The sequence below is a fragment of the Pteropus medius genome, unplaced genomic scaffold (assembly GCF_902729225.1).
Source record: "Pteropus medius unplaced genomic scaffold, Ma_sr-lr_union100, whole genome shotgun sequence".
NCBI lineage: Eukaryota > Metazoa > Chordata > Mammalia > Chiroptera > Pteropodidae > Pteropus > Pteropus medius.
In genome coordinates, this window is record NW_024340696.1 from 932,317 (window position 1) to 948,129 (window position 15,813).

General features: G+C 46.5%; 1 protein-coding gene across 1 annotated transcript in view; it reads left to right on the forward strand.

The window, feature by feature from the left end:
- Positions 1–2,321: 2,321 nt before the first annotated feature.
- Positions 2,322–15,813, forward strand: part of NAV2 (neuron navigator 2) — a 367,075-nt gene continuing 353,583 nt past the window's right edge. Inside the window, 1 exon segment of the mRNA XM_039865579.1 lies at positions 2,322–3,444. Within this exon segment, the coding sequence (XP_039721513.1) occupies positions 3,187–3,444 (258 nt within the window). The 5' untranslated portion in view covers positions 2,322–3,186.

Here is a 15,813-nt window from a genome sequence, read left to right on the forward strand (position 1 = left end):
GAAGTAACTTAACTACAGATGTCCCTTGAGATGAACTCTTTGGATAAATATGGTTTAGCCTCACTACTCAAAGTATGATCTCCAGACCACCAGCATGGGCATCACAGGAGAGCTTATCCAGAAAGCAGAATCTCAGCCCCATTCTAGACCTAAGAATTAGAATCGGTATTTTAGCAAGATCTCCATATTTCTTATGTGTATTAAGGTTTAAGAATCCTTGGAAGAGCACTGAATACATGATGTATTCATTAGGGAGGACGTTCTCTTTAATATGCATCAGAATCACTGGGTTAAATACCTGATAAACCTGATTGCTGGGCCTACCTCCAGAGCTTTTGGTTCCGTAGGTCTGGGGTGGAGATTTTTCAAACAAGTTTCCTGTTGTCGCTGCTGTTGCTGGTCCAGGGATGATACTTTGAGATCCACTGCATTAAGGCCATAGAAATACTTAGGGATATCTTCATGACCTTTAAAATTGAAGACTGCAATAATTTTCCATAACTCTTGATGCATCCATCAGAACAAGAATTCTGGATAGAAAAGTCCTAAGGTTTAATATAGCATAAAATTTCCTATGATCTATATACCTGAATCTCAAAGTATCTTTTCCTGGAGAACTGCTGTTAGCATTATTTACTCATTTATTTCATAACAGTTTGGGTAGTTAAGTTATTCTGTCCACAGCATTATACTAGATACTGAGAGAATCTAGTGAAAGTTTAAATGCAGTTCCTAACTTTGGGAGTCTCTCTAAGAAGAAAATAAACACATGAAATGAGAAATAACAAGGTGGCATCAGATGGCAAAGGGCAGAGTGCTAGGTAAGTGGCACAGACCATGTGTGATTCAGTTTCAGAGGGAGGGAGGGAACCTGAAATTATATATAAGACTATGTACATTTCAGCCTAGCTAGAGTAGAAAGATGCTAGATAGAATGGGTGAAAGATAAGGTGGGAAGAGGGAACAGGCCAGGGCAAGAAGGCAGCTTCTCATTTCTCAATGCTGCTTTAAGAGATTGCTTTCAAACTGAAGTTTCCTCTGGTCTGGATAATGATAAATCATTGCTATTAGTATAGTAAACTAGGCTATAGGGTGCATATAGAGAAAATTTGTATCTCAGAGACAGAGAAGACAAACAGCTTATACTATACACAGATGTCTGGAGAGAGGGAGAGTAGCAGTAATTTAATAGGGATAATACTACCCAACTTCTATTGGCCCCTTACATTGCCAGGTACTTGAGCTAAACAGCTGTCATGCATATCTCATTTAATCCAAACGACAGCGAATTATATAAATGTAGTCAAACCTCCTTATTCCAAGTGAAAACCAAAGCTTTATATGGATGTATATAAGATTAAAGAACTTGCTCAATTTAAGTCCAGGCAGTTTGCAGGGTGGGGACTCCTCATCCATGAACCAGGAGGATACTGGCCTGCCTGGATCGTCCTTTCCAATTGTCATATTCTTTTGAGTCAGCGAGGAATCCAAACAGCAACTGAGAGGGGGGAAGAAATCCTCAGGCCAATTAAAGTCGAGGAACCTGTGGGGCCAGTGTGTCCAAGGTACGGACCGGGAGGGACTCCTATATGAAATGCAACAAGGTTTAGCTTGAGCCAGCCGGGGTCATGGAGCCTCTCCTGGCTTCCTCAGGCCACTCTAATTACAGTCTGTGGTAGGTTCCAAGGAGGAGCTGTTTCGGGGCGGGAAGCTTCCTTGGGTATTGTATTTGCCTATAAATACTTCAAATAGTTAAGTGAAATGTGCAGCCTTTGAAAACTGGAGAGGAAGCTATTGGGAGGCCGCCCTCCTCCCCTCCCCCGCCCCCCCCCACCGGGCCGCCTAGCAGAGCAGGCAAAAAAGAGAATAGCTGGCGTGTTATTAACGGGAGAGACGAGAAACAGCCCTGCCCAGGCCAAATTTGGTCGGGGTAGGGGTGGGGGGACGCCGGGCCTCGGGCGCGACTCCGGAAGACTTGAACCGTTAAGGTGACCAGAATAATTTGAAAAAGGAAACAAACTTCCCTCCAGCCGTGCCCGCGGGGCCCTGAGGCGGACGTTTGCGTTCGAAAGGGCATTTTTCGAAAGAAGCTTTCAGGACGCGGGGGTGTCAGCCCGCGAAGAAGCGCGCGGCCAGAGTTGTGCCGCAGAGCCGCCACCAGCAGGCTTTGTACTTGCGGCCAAGCGCGGCCCCAGAGTTTCGGCCGTGGCCGGGTAGTTGAGGCCACGCCCCCTTTGCAGTGCGAGCTGCGGCCGCTGATTGGTGCACCGCGGACCAATGGGCGCGCCGGGGCGGCCCGGGCTGTCAGCGCGCGCCGCAGCCGCGCGGGCCGCAGCCTGTCTTCTCTTGCGCGGAGCCTCGTAGCCAGCGCAGCCTTCCCGGGAAGCGCAGCGGCAGCTCGCGAGCGCAGTTCTGCTCATCCGCGCGTCCTGGTGCCGGCGCCCCACGGCCATAGCCTTGCTGCGCTATAGCTCACGGAGCATGTGCAGACCCGCAGGCCCTAAGGTGCTATTTGTCCGGGGGCTTCTGGGCAGTGGTGACTGTCACGCCTAGAGAGACCTTTCGGGGGCTCTCGCCGCGCCTCTGCGTCGCAGGTGACACTGCGGTGCTAGAGATTAGGACGGCCACTGCCTCTTGGTGGAGACGTCTTGGGTTCTGTGCGCCCTCCCTCTCCTTTCCTCCGCCGCTTGCTTCTTCCCTCCTGCCGCACCTCGCTTCTTCCCTTGCCGCCTTACACCCGAAGCCTCCGGGGACTGGAGGCGTGCATCCCCTCCGCTTCACTTCCAACGGGGCCTCCTCATTTCGGAGATGCAATGACAAGTTAATATGGGCTTCCAAGCCTCTGGATCCCAGGAGGAAAATTGCAAGAGGCAACAGCCCCTGAGCGTCCTGAGCCCTTGAACAGGCCTCTCAGGTGGGGTGTGAGACCCGGCTGCAGCATCCATTCAGGTGGGACCAGCTGAGCTCCGCGACAAGTCCTCCGCGGCATCCCGGCACTCCAAAGGCGCGATCGTCGGATTGCTCCAAGCTCCCCGACCCGGGGATATTTATTTTTTCCCCTCCACTGGTGGTGGGCGCATCGCGGGCCGAGGCCCGGCGCCTGCTCTGCTACCCGCGCTGCCTTTAGCGGTCGCCTCCGCCGCCTCTGCCAGGGACGTGCTGGGAAAGCCGAAACCCCGGGAGAAGATGCCGGCCATCCTGGTCGCCTCCAAAATGAAGTCCGGACTGCCCAAACCCGTGCACAGCGCAGTGCCCATCCTGCACGTGCCCCCGGCCCGGAGCGGCCCCCAGCCCTGCTACCTCAAGTTGGGAAGCAAGGTGGAGGTGAGCAAGACCGCCTTCCCTAGCCAGATCCCCCTGAAATCGCAGGGGCTGCAGGAGCCCGCGGCCGAGGGGCTCCCGCTGAGGAAGAGCAGCTCTGTGGAAAACGGGTTCGATACCCAGGTGAGAGGCGCTGTGTACCCGGACACTCTTCTGGGGGGATGGGTGAATGCTTTTTATGGGGAAGGGGAGAGTGGCAAGGCTGGATGGAGAAAGGGCTACCTTGTGGGCGGAGAAGGGAACCGTTCCACTTAGGCCGGCAGATTGGGAGATGTGCGAGAAGAGTGGGCTGGCCGGTGGGTGTGGCCCGGGTGCCCTAGGTTTGCCGTAGGGATCTGTATGAGACCCCAGGTGCTGGCACGCCTGCGGCTTTCTTTTGTGGGGCATGGCCAGGGTGTTAAAAAAAAAAAGTGTGCAGAGCTGTAAATGTCAGGTCCTGCATGTTGAGGGCTTGGCTTCCCAAAAAGCAGTATAGGCTGTGTCTGTCTGTCTGTCGGTTCTGCAGAGATTTTGTCCCTGCCAAGGAATGATCTGAGGCTTCGTTGGACTCAACAGCCCATGGCCTGGCTGCAAGATCCAGGAAAAGGGGTCTGGGGTGGCAGCGAACCTGCTCCCCTTGGCTTGAAGATGACCCGCCCCTGTCCCATCCCTTGGACTGACAGAATTCCGGCCATGGTGCTGGGACTGCAGTAGGAGTGCCCAGTGTACCAGCTGAGGCAGCCAGCTGGAGACTCCCAGCTTCTTGGCTGGCTGTTGCGGTGGGGGTGGAGGTGGCTGCCTCAGAATGGCGGCTTGAAGCTAAGCCCCTCCTTCCTGGGTAGTAGATCCCGGTGCTGGTAGCCGGGTTTACTGGGAGTGGGGCTGGGGAGGATGGCTTGAAGAGAAGTGGTGACTTCTACCTTTCCAGACAGAGCCCACATAGCCCGATTCAGCCAGGTGGCAGGCCCTGGCCATTCAGTCTCTTTTAAGGAAAGCAGCAAGGGCCAATCAGGTTCTCTTGGCCTCCTGCCTTCCTGCTGGGTGGTTTTATTTATTTATTTTTTACCCCCTCTTCTGGTTGGAGGGAGCAGGGACACGCTCTGTATTTTCTTGGCAATCAGTCATCAGGGACTTTTGGGGACAGGGCGACCTGACGGATATGACTGCCCTGGTCTGGAGAGACAGGAAGTCAGAGGGGGAGGTAGTTCAGGGCTGGTGTCAGGGAAGTGGCAACACACCAGCTGACCTTTTTGGCACTTACTTCTCTGCTGACACTGTCTCCACCTTTTTCTGGAGCTTTCTCTGATCAGAGGCTAGAACTCAACACATTCCTAGCCTTTCTGATGGAGGAATTGGAGCTGGAAGCTAATTGTAAGCAGACTTTCAGAGCTCTGGGCTGGAGAAGGCCCTCAAAGCGGATTAAGCTCCCACGCCAGGCTAATAAGCATGCCCCTTGCTGCTGCACTTGCTAAATGTTTCTGGAAGCTGACAGGTATGAGTGATGGTGTGTGGGAGGAAGGCAAGATTTTCCCCAAAGCTCCAGGAGTCCTGTCTCAGCTCGGGTTTTGTGCTCCGCTTTCTCTTTCTGTTGTTAGCTACAGGATTTGTCCAGTGGACTCAAATGGGAATGAGGGGAGTGGCGATACACTATTGCAAGTGTTTCCCCTTCATCCTAGGAGGTGGGGTTTGTGAGATATGGTGGGCAGTATGTGGGAGGCTAGAGCAGTGACTCTGGGACGTGACACACATCCAGCCTGATGAGGAGGACCTGAGGAATGAGAGGGAAAGTAAATTGATTGTTCATACCCAGGCAGCTGTTCTGCCTTCTCCCATTTGACCCTTTACTTAACAAACATTGTCGAAGGACTTAAAGTGGGCAGGCTCTGGAAAGGTGATTCATCACCTTCTTCTCTGGGGAAAAAAAAAAAAAAAGTTCTCCAGCTGCTCCCAGAGGGCCTAGGATAGTCCCAGTCCCTCAAAGTTTTGCTTTCCTCCCTCACTCTTGGCCCAGTGTCAGCTGAATGCCCTCATTCCACCTGCCTTGCCCTCAGAGGAAACTTTTGCACTGACCATGAGGATGGTGTAGATGACTGCTAAGGAAATTGGCCACTTCCCAGTGGGCCATCCTAGTTTTTACCAGTCTGCCCTTTTTCTTATCTGTGTCCGGGCTTCCTGGGGGGTTCTTCTCTGTGGCATGGTGCAGATCCTTGTTCTCATTGCCCAACCCTGGCATCAAAGTGACCTTGACAAAAGTAGTTTTCCCTTCTTTGAACCAGGCTACCTCCCACACTGTCTGATACAGTATCCATTCACCATCCAGGAAAACCTCTCCATTATGGCTTGAGGACTGTGTCTAGCTTGGCATCCGGCAGTCCCTGATCTAAAACCTGGTATTTATCTCTAGAAGATACTCAGGAAATGATGAGTTTAAATGGCAAATAATGTTTTTGGTCTCTGACTCCTTTTTTATTTAGGAGTTTTTTCACAGAAGGCTGGGTTGTGTGGTGGTCAACAGCACAGGTTTTACAGTTAGGTGGATATCCATGGTGTCCTGTCTCTGTCATGTACTAGCTGAGTGACCTAGTCAATTTACCTCTCTGGGCATCGGTGTTCCCTTCTGCAAAAATGGGCATAAACAACCACACAAATAGTGAGGATTAAGAAAAATAACATGTCAAGTGTTTAGCCCAGAGTCTGGCAAACAAGGAACTCAATAAAATTAGCTATATTGCTAAATCAAGAGAGGGCATGTTGAACCTAGATATAATAGCCTTGAAGTGAGAAAAGGCATAGCTTAATTCTCTCAAGCCCTTGAGAAGGTATCATTTGGTTCGGAAGGATTTACTGAGCATTAATCATGTACCTAGTATAGTACCAGGCATGGTGAGAAGATGAAGGAAGGGCACAACCACTTGTTAAGTGCCTGATGTGCCAGGCTCTTTACATATGATCTCATTTCAGCCTCACTTAAAGCAGATGTGATGTTTTCTATAACAATAATTTTCTATAACAATAATAATATAATAATGGCAAATCATTCTATAGCACTTTTTATGTGCTGGAATTGTTGTAAAGATATCACATAAAATACTTTGTTTGATTCTTACAACAATCTGATGAGATAAGTGTGATTACTCCCATTTTACTCATGAGGCAACTGAGGCAAAGAGTGGGTTAGTAACTTTGTGAGTAGCGGAAGTAGAATTAGGACTTAGATAGTCTGGTTGTGGACTCATTGCCATTAACCATGATGCTACACAGAGATAACCACAGAGACTTCTGATTACTTGCAGGCCTTGATTTATAAGACCATTGCTCTAATCACCGAGCCAGAAGAGTAAGTGAGACTTAGCAAGGTGGAGTCACTTGCTCCAGGTCATCCTGCTCCAAAGTGATGGAGAAGGGAGTCCAGCTCAGCTTGTTTTGGCTTTAAGGCTAGTGGTCTTTCCACTCTTCATAGCTGCCTCCTCCAATATGCTCTGGCAGATAAACACTGTAAATAAGACATGGCTGGGCTTTGGGGATTTTATAGTCTAGTTGGGAGGCATAAGGGATGTTCCAAGGGCAATGGGGCACATCACAGACAGGGCTGGGAGGTATGCTTGGGGATCAAAAGAAAGAAAGGACCATGAGGGCTAGAGAAGTCCAGAGGGCCTCATGGAGGAGGCAGGAGGTGGCTGGGCTTCAGAGATGGCAGGAATGGCTGGGTGGGAAGGAGAGAAGGTGAGATGAGCATGACAGGGAAGGATGAGGAACAAAGCCATGCAGTGGTACAGAGCAGGATTCGATATTGGCTCAGGCAAGCTGTACCTGCATGCACAGGTAATTGCTCCATCCATATCTACTGTCTTCCTTTTAAAATGTGATGATGAGAAAAGAGTAAAGTCTTCTCACAGTTGAAGGATTGGATCTGCATGCTGGCTTTCTGATGGAAAGTAATTCTGAGCATGCAGGGTTGTTATGAGAAGATGGGGGGATGGTGTCCATAAAAGACCTGGTTCCTAACAGACTCTTGGGAAATGACAATGATTATCATTATTAGCTTGGGGTTCAGAATATTCAACGTGATAGTTACAGGGGAATGGAGGCAGTTCTCACAGCTTCTTTTATTATGCGACAACTCTCTTTAGCCAGTGACAGACCATTCTTCCCCAAGCCTGCTCTCCATCTTCATCAAGTGTGAAAAGACAGAAAGTAACCAGCAAGCCAGCAAATAGCTCTGAGATGCAGCCCTACTGTCAACTCCCTAAACCCCTCACCTTGACTCTCCCACAAACCTATAGCTGGGCTCAACCTCACAGTGTAGGGAACCGTGGTCTGCAACAGCACATCCCTCCCAAATTCCCCTCCTGGTGCTGGGATACCTGGGCCTTTCCCCAAGAATGAACATTTATAGCATCTGCTCTGTTAACATGGTGTGTAAATTATGACCATGTGCAAAGAATTGTTTTTTAGAGATATGCTCTGTGTTAGTTCAGAAACCTTGTCCGCCGAACTTCAGATAAGGAATGCTCATGAGCTATTTGAGGAGAGGTTAGCCTATTTTTAAGAAGCAGTTGCGGGGGTCGGGGGGGGGAATTATATATGAAATACTTTGATATTTCCTGTTTTTAGGAGCTTGGTGCTCAACTTGCAACTCATTTCTTCAAAAAAGTAATTAGAAGTGATTGAAATCCTTTGTGAATGTTTTAGATGTTTAGAAAAGAAAGTGCAGGAGGCCTCTGGGAAGAGTGCGCAGCTCCAAGCTTACAACCTGTTGCAACTTTACCCCATTGTGTTTTGATTAGAATCCGTGCTCTATCATCAAAGTTGATTATGGATTTGATTAGTGCATTTTTTTGCTATTGTGTTATTCCCTTTCTTCTCTTTCTCAGTTCTTGGAGGGGAATGTGTAGCATGGTTATCTGCCAACATGCAAGAATGTTTATAGTTCACATATTATTGCTTATTCCATGGGTTAATTTTCTGAAGATACTTTAAGGGTGGGATGGTGGCTTATTTAGGGTATCATTATGTGTGTATATATGTGCATATAAATACATCTACTTCTGGACATGTGTATATACACATATATACACACACAAATACAAATATATACACATGGAACAGCTTAAAGTAATGAGCACATGTAAGCACACACACACATCAAAGGTTAGGCTGGAGGAATTACAGCCCAATTTCCAGCTTTCAGAAGAGTTAGGTTTGTTTCCCACTTCTCACACTGTCTTCCTCTGTGACCAAGATTGAAGCACCAAGTATTGGTGTCCCATTTTATTTACTTACAAGACATGAGAGATGTAGCCTTGAAAGAGGTGTTTTAATTAGGTCCTAGTGAAGCTCCTGAAGCCAAACCACCCAGTGAGATTTTGGCTTAAGGTTAGAGATTCTTATTTCTTAGAATCAGGCTCAGCAGCAGGGAAGGGAACCTGTATGGAGCATCTGCTATAGTACTGGGTAGTCTGTGATGCCATACGTGTGTGTGTGTGTGTGTGTGTGTGTGTGTGTGTGTGTGTGTGTGCACGTGCGCACACGTGTGTGTATACATACACACACACACATATATATATATAATTTAATCTCAGACACAAGAAACTGGATTAAAATATAAAGTGGTCTGTGGATTTTACATGAGGAAGCTGAGCTTTGGGAAAGTTATTTAACTTTTCTAAATGCCAGTGTCTTCATCTATAAAGCAGAAATGGTGATGCTTATAAGTTGACTATGAGGATTCAAGAAGATAATACAGGTAGGTTGCTGAGCACAGTGCCTGGTGTGTAATAAGTAAGGAATATATGTTATTGCCTATTTATTACCCAAGGTCACAACCAAGTTTGGAAACCAGATCTGCCTCTTCCAAGCTCATGTTCTTTCTTTTTACGCTACCTCTCTGCCTCCTAAGTGCATGGTTGATTACATGGAAGGACAGATGGCTTACACTGTGAAAGCAGAGAGCATAGCAGGACTTTGATTAGATTAATGGGGAGAAAGAGTAAATTAAGAACAATCTTCTCTAAATGAGTCATATCCAGAGTGGTAAAATGAAACCTCTACATTTTGGTCCCAGACATACCATCTCTATAGCACTAACCACACTGAAGAATCTGCTGCAAACCAAACTTATGGGAAGGCGCCTTTGTATACCCAGTCCGAGCTGGCACTGTAGAAGTGGTTGAGTGGAGCTCGGCAGTCTGATGGCCCTGCCCAGGACCAAGAATGGAACAGTCCCATTGATTGGGCTTTTGAATAGCTTCTTATTGTTCTGAGGGCAGAAGGAAAGCCCTCTTTTCTCACGCCTGGCCTGATTGCAGTGGAAGCTGGACCTTGTGATCAGTTTGGTCATTAAGGAGCCCCAAGGCATGGCCAGCTGCCCAATGGTGTCTTAGCAGTAGCCACAGGGCCAATCTCAATGGTGACCCTGTCTCTTAGTCACATTGTTCAATAAGATGAACGATATGTTCCTAGAATGTCTGGGGAAGAATGGACCATGTGATTTGGGGGAAAAAACTGAGTCCCAGGCTGTGTGTTTCAGTTCACACAAGACAATAGTGAGTGACACAAACGTTTTTGCAGGAACCCCAAATCACCCACACAGAACCTAAAGAATGACTCAGGACCTAGTGCTCCCTTTCCCAAGGAAAACAGGCCCTCTCTTGTGTTTTGCAAACAATGGTCTCACAGCCTCTGAATATTTTGTCTCTCCTTCCAAGTGAAACCTTAATACTTTCAGTGAGTTTGGTTGTTCCAAACTTTCCTGTCTTGGAGGGAGAGAAGATAGGGTAGAAATGAGGGGTTGGTCAAAATAATTATCAGCCTATCTCTCAGGATTCTTTTGGGGCCTTTGAACAAAATCAGTTACTCATGGCAGTGTGACAGTAAAAATAATTATAGTAATGGTTGCTGACACTGAGCATACCCTCTGTACTAGCCTGATACACAGCACCAGAAATCTATTATTTCATTTAATCCTCATAATATCCCATGAGGTAGATGCTCCTTCCTGTAGAGAAATAAAAATGACAGCTCTGGGAGTTAGATACTTCGGTTCTAGTTCTGTCCCTTTTGACACTTTGCTGCATAAGCTTCAATAAGTCACATTGTCTTTTCAGCTTCAGTCACTTCACTTATAAAAGGGAGAGGATAATACCTGCTCTGCCTTTTTTTTTTTTGAAGAATTATTCTGAACTTTAATAGAGGCAGTTATTATGACTGAGGCACTGGTTTAAGCAACTTGTGCCCTAAATACCCTTTAAGGAAACCAAGGCTGAGAGAGGTTAAGCTATTTTTCCAACTATCACAGTTGGTAAATGGTGGACCTAGAATTTGAACCTGTATCTATTTGGCCCCCAAATCAAGTCTCTTGAATAGTACGTGTGAAAGTACTTTGAAAAAATAGCTGAAAAGACATTGTGAATACTGAATCAAAGTAAATTGCTGTAACATTTCCTTTGTCTGGGTCCATATGCCCTTTGACTCCTCCTCTGTGCCCCCAAAGTTTGGAAATGTTGAAAATCTTAAATAAATATTAGATGCTTAATAGTGTCAGTTAATCCCCTCTGGGGCGTTTAAAAATCCAACTGCTCTGAGGCCTCAAGATTCAGCAAGTGTTATCACTGAGCGTAACTGGCAGGGCTGGTTTTGGACAGAAGAAGAGAAAATGGGAAATTGGGTCAAAGTCATCTGTTGTCATGAAGAAGCAATCAGATAAATTCAGATTATGGATCATTCTTTAAGACGACATGCCTAGGATCTTCCAAACTGTCAATGTTATGAAAGACAAAAAAAAAAAAAAAAAAAAAAAAAATTTTTTTAAAGGCATGTGGAGAACTATTCTAGAAAAGAAGACCAAAAAGCTTAACAGCCAAATTCAGTGAGAAGTCCTTGACTGGATTATGGATGAGCAAAACCATAAATGCTAGTAAGGTCATTTTGGAGCAAATTAGAGATATTTGAATGCAGATTGTATATTAGATGATATTAGTCTATTGATTTTAGTGGTATTGGGTTTTGTAAGAAAATGTCCTTTTTCTTGCGAGATACATGCTGAAATATTTAGAGGTGAAGTGTCTTGATGCCAGCAACTAACTCTCAAATGATTCAGGAACAAAGGTGAGTATATCTGCAGAGAGAAAGAGAAAGCCAATGCAAACTGTTAACAACTGGTGAATCTAGGTGAAGCTGTATGTACAGTTCTTTCAACTTTTCCGTGTTTGAAGTTTTTCAAAATAAAGTGTTGGAAAAGAAAACAAAGCCCTCTCTAACCAGTATACATTAGCAAGCCCCTTGACTTCTATGGTGTACCCATGAGAACATAAATGCAATAGGAGGGAGGGAGGGAGGGAGGAAAGGAGGAAGGGAGTTCAGGCTTAGCGTCATCTCCCCCAGGAAGCCTTCTGCCACCACCATGGTCTGGATGTATTATCTATCCTATGTGCTTCCATAGCCTGCTCTGTAGCCCCCACTGCTTGGACTGTGAATGCTTATTTAGCCAGAACATGGCTATCATAGGTTAAGGATGTGTCTCTCTTAATCCCTTGTGCTCCAAGGCCAGCACATAGTAGGCTCTTAGTTAATATTTGCAGGAGAAAGAACGATGGGTGTCGAAAGATGAAAGAAAGATTTGAAAAATGGGAACACATGGATATTGAGCACCAGCTGTGTTCATGAAGCTGTGGCTAAACCATATGGATCCTGAAGAACTCTCTCTTGGGATATGAACTGAGAAGTGATGGTGGGGGCCAAGCACAGGAGACATGGAGCAGGCAACCTGAACACTGGCTGAGGCCAGCATCAAAGCTCTCCAATATCAGGTCTTAGAGAAACTTGCCTGGTCCGGCTGGGTAGAAGTAATAGGCAGATTTCTTCACACGAGGATGTTTACGATGTCCAGTGAGATCTGTCAGGGTGTGATAATGGTGGCACAGCAGACTGGAAGGGCTGATGGGGAGAAAACACTGAGGGCTTTAGTGGGTCCCCTCCCAACTGTGGAAAGAGGACCTGAGAAGGGTTTTGAAGGATTTTAGTTGGTTAAAATAAGGGGAGGATTTACAGTCCTAGGGTGGGACAAACTCTCTAGGAATGATGATTACAGAAACGATTTATGTGCCATTTCCATATGTAATCTCATTTAATCCTCCACTAACTTTCTGAGCCAATATTATTGATCCTATTTTACCAGTAAAGAGAAATGAAAAATCAGTGAGGCGTCTAGCCTGAGAGGGGTCATGGAACTTGTTCAGGTCACATAGCTGGTATGGACAGTGGCAGGATTTGAACTTGAGTGTTTCTGATTCCCAAATCTATGCTCTTAACCACTACCTTCTTCTGCCGGTAAATGGGAGAATTGGAACTGGCCCTAAACTATATTCTTTGCCCTTCCTCTGAGTCCCATACTGAAGTGCTACTTAAGACAGTCAAACTCCCAAACCCCCCTCTCTTGGGAGCCTGCTCCCCATTTCCCTGGCCTTGGCCTCCTCTTCGTTTCCTTGTTGGGCCACCTGTGTCTGTTCCAGCCTGTTGCCAGAGGCTCTGCATTTACTGAATGAGGAGCATCACTGCTTTTGCCCACATCCTGCTGCAAGCTGGGCATGATCTCCTTCTCTCACTGCTGTGGCTGCTGTTTCCCAGGTCAACCCCTATGCTGCTGGGCCTGGCTGGGTCCATGTGCCTAACACCTGTGGCAGGACCTCCTCTGCCACAGGCTACTGGGCTGCAATTCTGCAGACAGTCTTCATTTCATGCTGATTTGCTTTGATTCTTTTCAGACCTCCAAGTGACGCATGTTTACGTCAAAATGTGTGGGCTGCAAGTGTCCCAGAGCCGTCAGATCTTCCTATGTGCTAAGGTTGTTAACTGTCTCTGGACTGAAAAAGGCAAGCCCTGGAGGGAAGAATACCACTTAGGTGACCACCCCAGATTTAGAGTAACCATGCTTAATTGGGGTGTCTTCCTAGTGGTCTATGCGTCCAAAGACTAGAGACTTGAGATATCTGAGTCAGTGTAGACCTTGGAGGCCATCTATTCCCACAGCTCCTTTGTACAGACAAGGGAAACTGTGACCCAGAGAGGGTCATGATGTACACCCAGCTCTGAGGGTAGAGCAAAAACTGGAACCCAGGCCTCTAGACTCTTGGCCCAGTGTTCTTCCTACCTGACTCATGGCCATCAGATATTCTGCTCTGAGGGGCCTGATGGTTTAAAGAATTGGAATCAGCCCTAAGCTAGGTTCTTTTCCCTTCCTTCTACCATATAGTTAAGTATTTTTGATTCTTTGTATTAAAAAGCTTCTGCATTTGGCTCAATTAAATCAGAAAACCATGACCTTTTTGTGGGTGGTATAACTGTGGTAGCAGATGGCCATGGAATACCTCCCATGGGCCAGGCACTTTACATACGTCGTCTCGTTTAAGCCTCATGACAATGTGATGAGACTGGTGGCATTCCATCAATTTTATGTATGAGGCCCCAAGGAAGTCAGAACCTTGACCAAGACCACATGATGTCAGTGCCGGAACTCTCTAAGTTCATGTCCATGCTCTTTCTGCCCAGTCTCTTAGACTGCCCTCCGCTTTCTCAAGCAGAAAGTCAGAGACTCAGGTTAAGATCTTACTTCTCCATTTATTTACCAGGCATCTAACTTTCCCAGTGCTAGTGTGGGGCCTGGGACACAATAGGCCCTCAATAATAGTTGTCGAACTGCAGCTTGGACAAGTCAGCCCTGCCAAGCCTCAGTTTCCCCAGGGGAAGTATAGCATTTCAATGGGGCAGTGGATTAAAGCAATTTTTGTGTAAAAATGCCTGGCCAGGGGTAGATACAATCACTTTATTTACTAAGCATTTATTATGTGCTGGGTACTCTTCTAAGCATTTTATGTGAATTTTCACATTTCATCATCACAAAAGAAATAACCTCTGAGGTAGGCATTTTTTTTTTTATTGCCTCCATTTTCTAGGTGAATCAAGGCATGTGGAGTGTAAGCATCTTGCCCAATGGTCACCCACCTGTAAGTGGAGGAGCGAGGCCTGATACTCAGGCAAAGCCCGCGGAGCCTGCCTCTTTACCCACTGTCCCATTCTCCCTCTGTGCTGCTTCTAATTAGACCCATATCTAGTGAGGGTGGGGAGGAGAGACACATACCACTGAGAGCACAGAGGAAAACAACTTTTTGAGGTTCTTTTAGCCTGAGAGGTGGTAAAACCCAGCTGACATTTGCCTTCTAAAGTAGCCTGCGGCTCCATTCTTTGAAAGGTGCTCCCTGTTTAACGGGAAAGGACAAACTGTTTAGTGCTGGGAAGCACTCCCAAACTGGAGATGGTCACCAGGAATCAGGGACTCCCAACTGCCTGGTGGACCAGTGGCTTTCCTCTTTGGTCCCTGCTTCTCACTCATTTGGAATCATTTCTTCTCTGAATTGCAGAACAGAGACCAATATAAATTTGACCTAGTCCTCAGAAATGTTTACCTGGCTAAAAATATGCCGGCTTTGTTATATTTTTAGCCACATTTAGATTTGAAGTATATGAATTGCCCACACTTGTGTATTCGGCATGAACTGTTGGTACATTTTGTAACAGGAAGCTGCTGGTTTTCCATTCCAAAAAACTGGAATTTGGTCAGAAATTTGTTATTTGCAAATGTCAGCTCTCACCACATTCCATTGCTGTTTTTAAGAGCATCTCGTTACCTGGATTCAGAGGAAGCAGGCCATGGGCGAGGCCAGGCTGGCCTCGCCGCTTTGGTGTGTATTCTCCAGGTCTGGTGCCTTCTAAGTGACCTCCGCCTGGCTCTTCCCAGGCCCACGCCATCTGTAGTGTGTTGCCTTTGGATTAGTGTATGGGCAGACAAGGTGCTTATTTTAGAACTGGAAGGAGAGGAGATGTATCAATAAAAAAAGCAGAGAAGGAAAAATCCATTCAGTGGTTTTAAAATATCTCTCCCTTAATAGGACAGATTGTTTTTGTTTCTTAAAAAAAACTGCTACTTTGCTCCTCGAAACAGAGTTGGAAAGAGAGATGTTTAAGACTGGAAAAAGGAGGCTATAAAGGTGGCCTGTAGGTTTCACCACCCTGGTCCATTTACACAGAACAGATCATTTCTCCTAAACTCCTGACTGGCAGACTCTGGAACCATAGAACTATATCACAAAGACCCTGGTTGCTTACCCCTTTATTTTATAGATGAGGAAGCCTAGCCTCAGGGCCTTTGCACCTATCAAAGGCATCTCCTCTGATCACCCTATATAAAGTAGCAATCATCCTCTTATATCTTCTTACCTGGTTTTCTTTTTCTCCAAACCTAGAGCAGTGTCCTCCTGACATGTTATAGATTTGTTTATCATGTGTCTTCTTGCACTAGACTTTCAGCTCCATGAGAACAAGGGCTTTGCTTACCTTGTTCACAGCTGTATCTTCTGCACCAAGAACAGTGCCCAGCACATAGTTCGTGTTTACTAAATGGGTGGTGAATAAACAACAGAGACTTATGAAAGATTTCAGGCAGAGCTGGCACTAGCATCC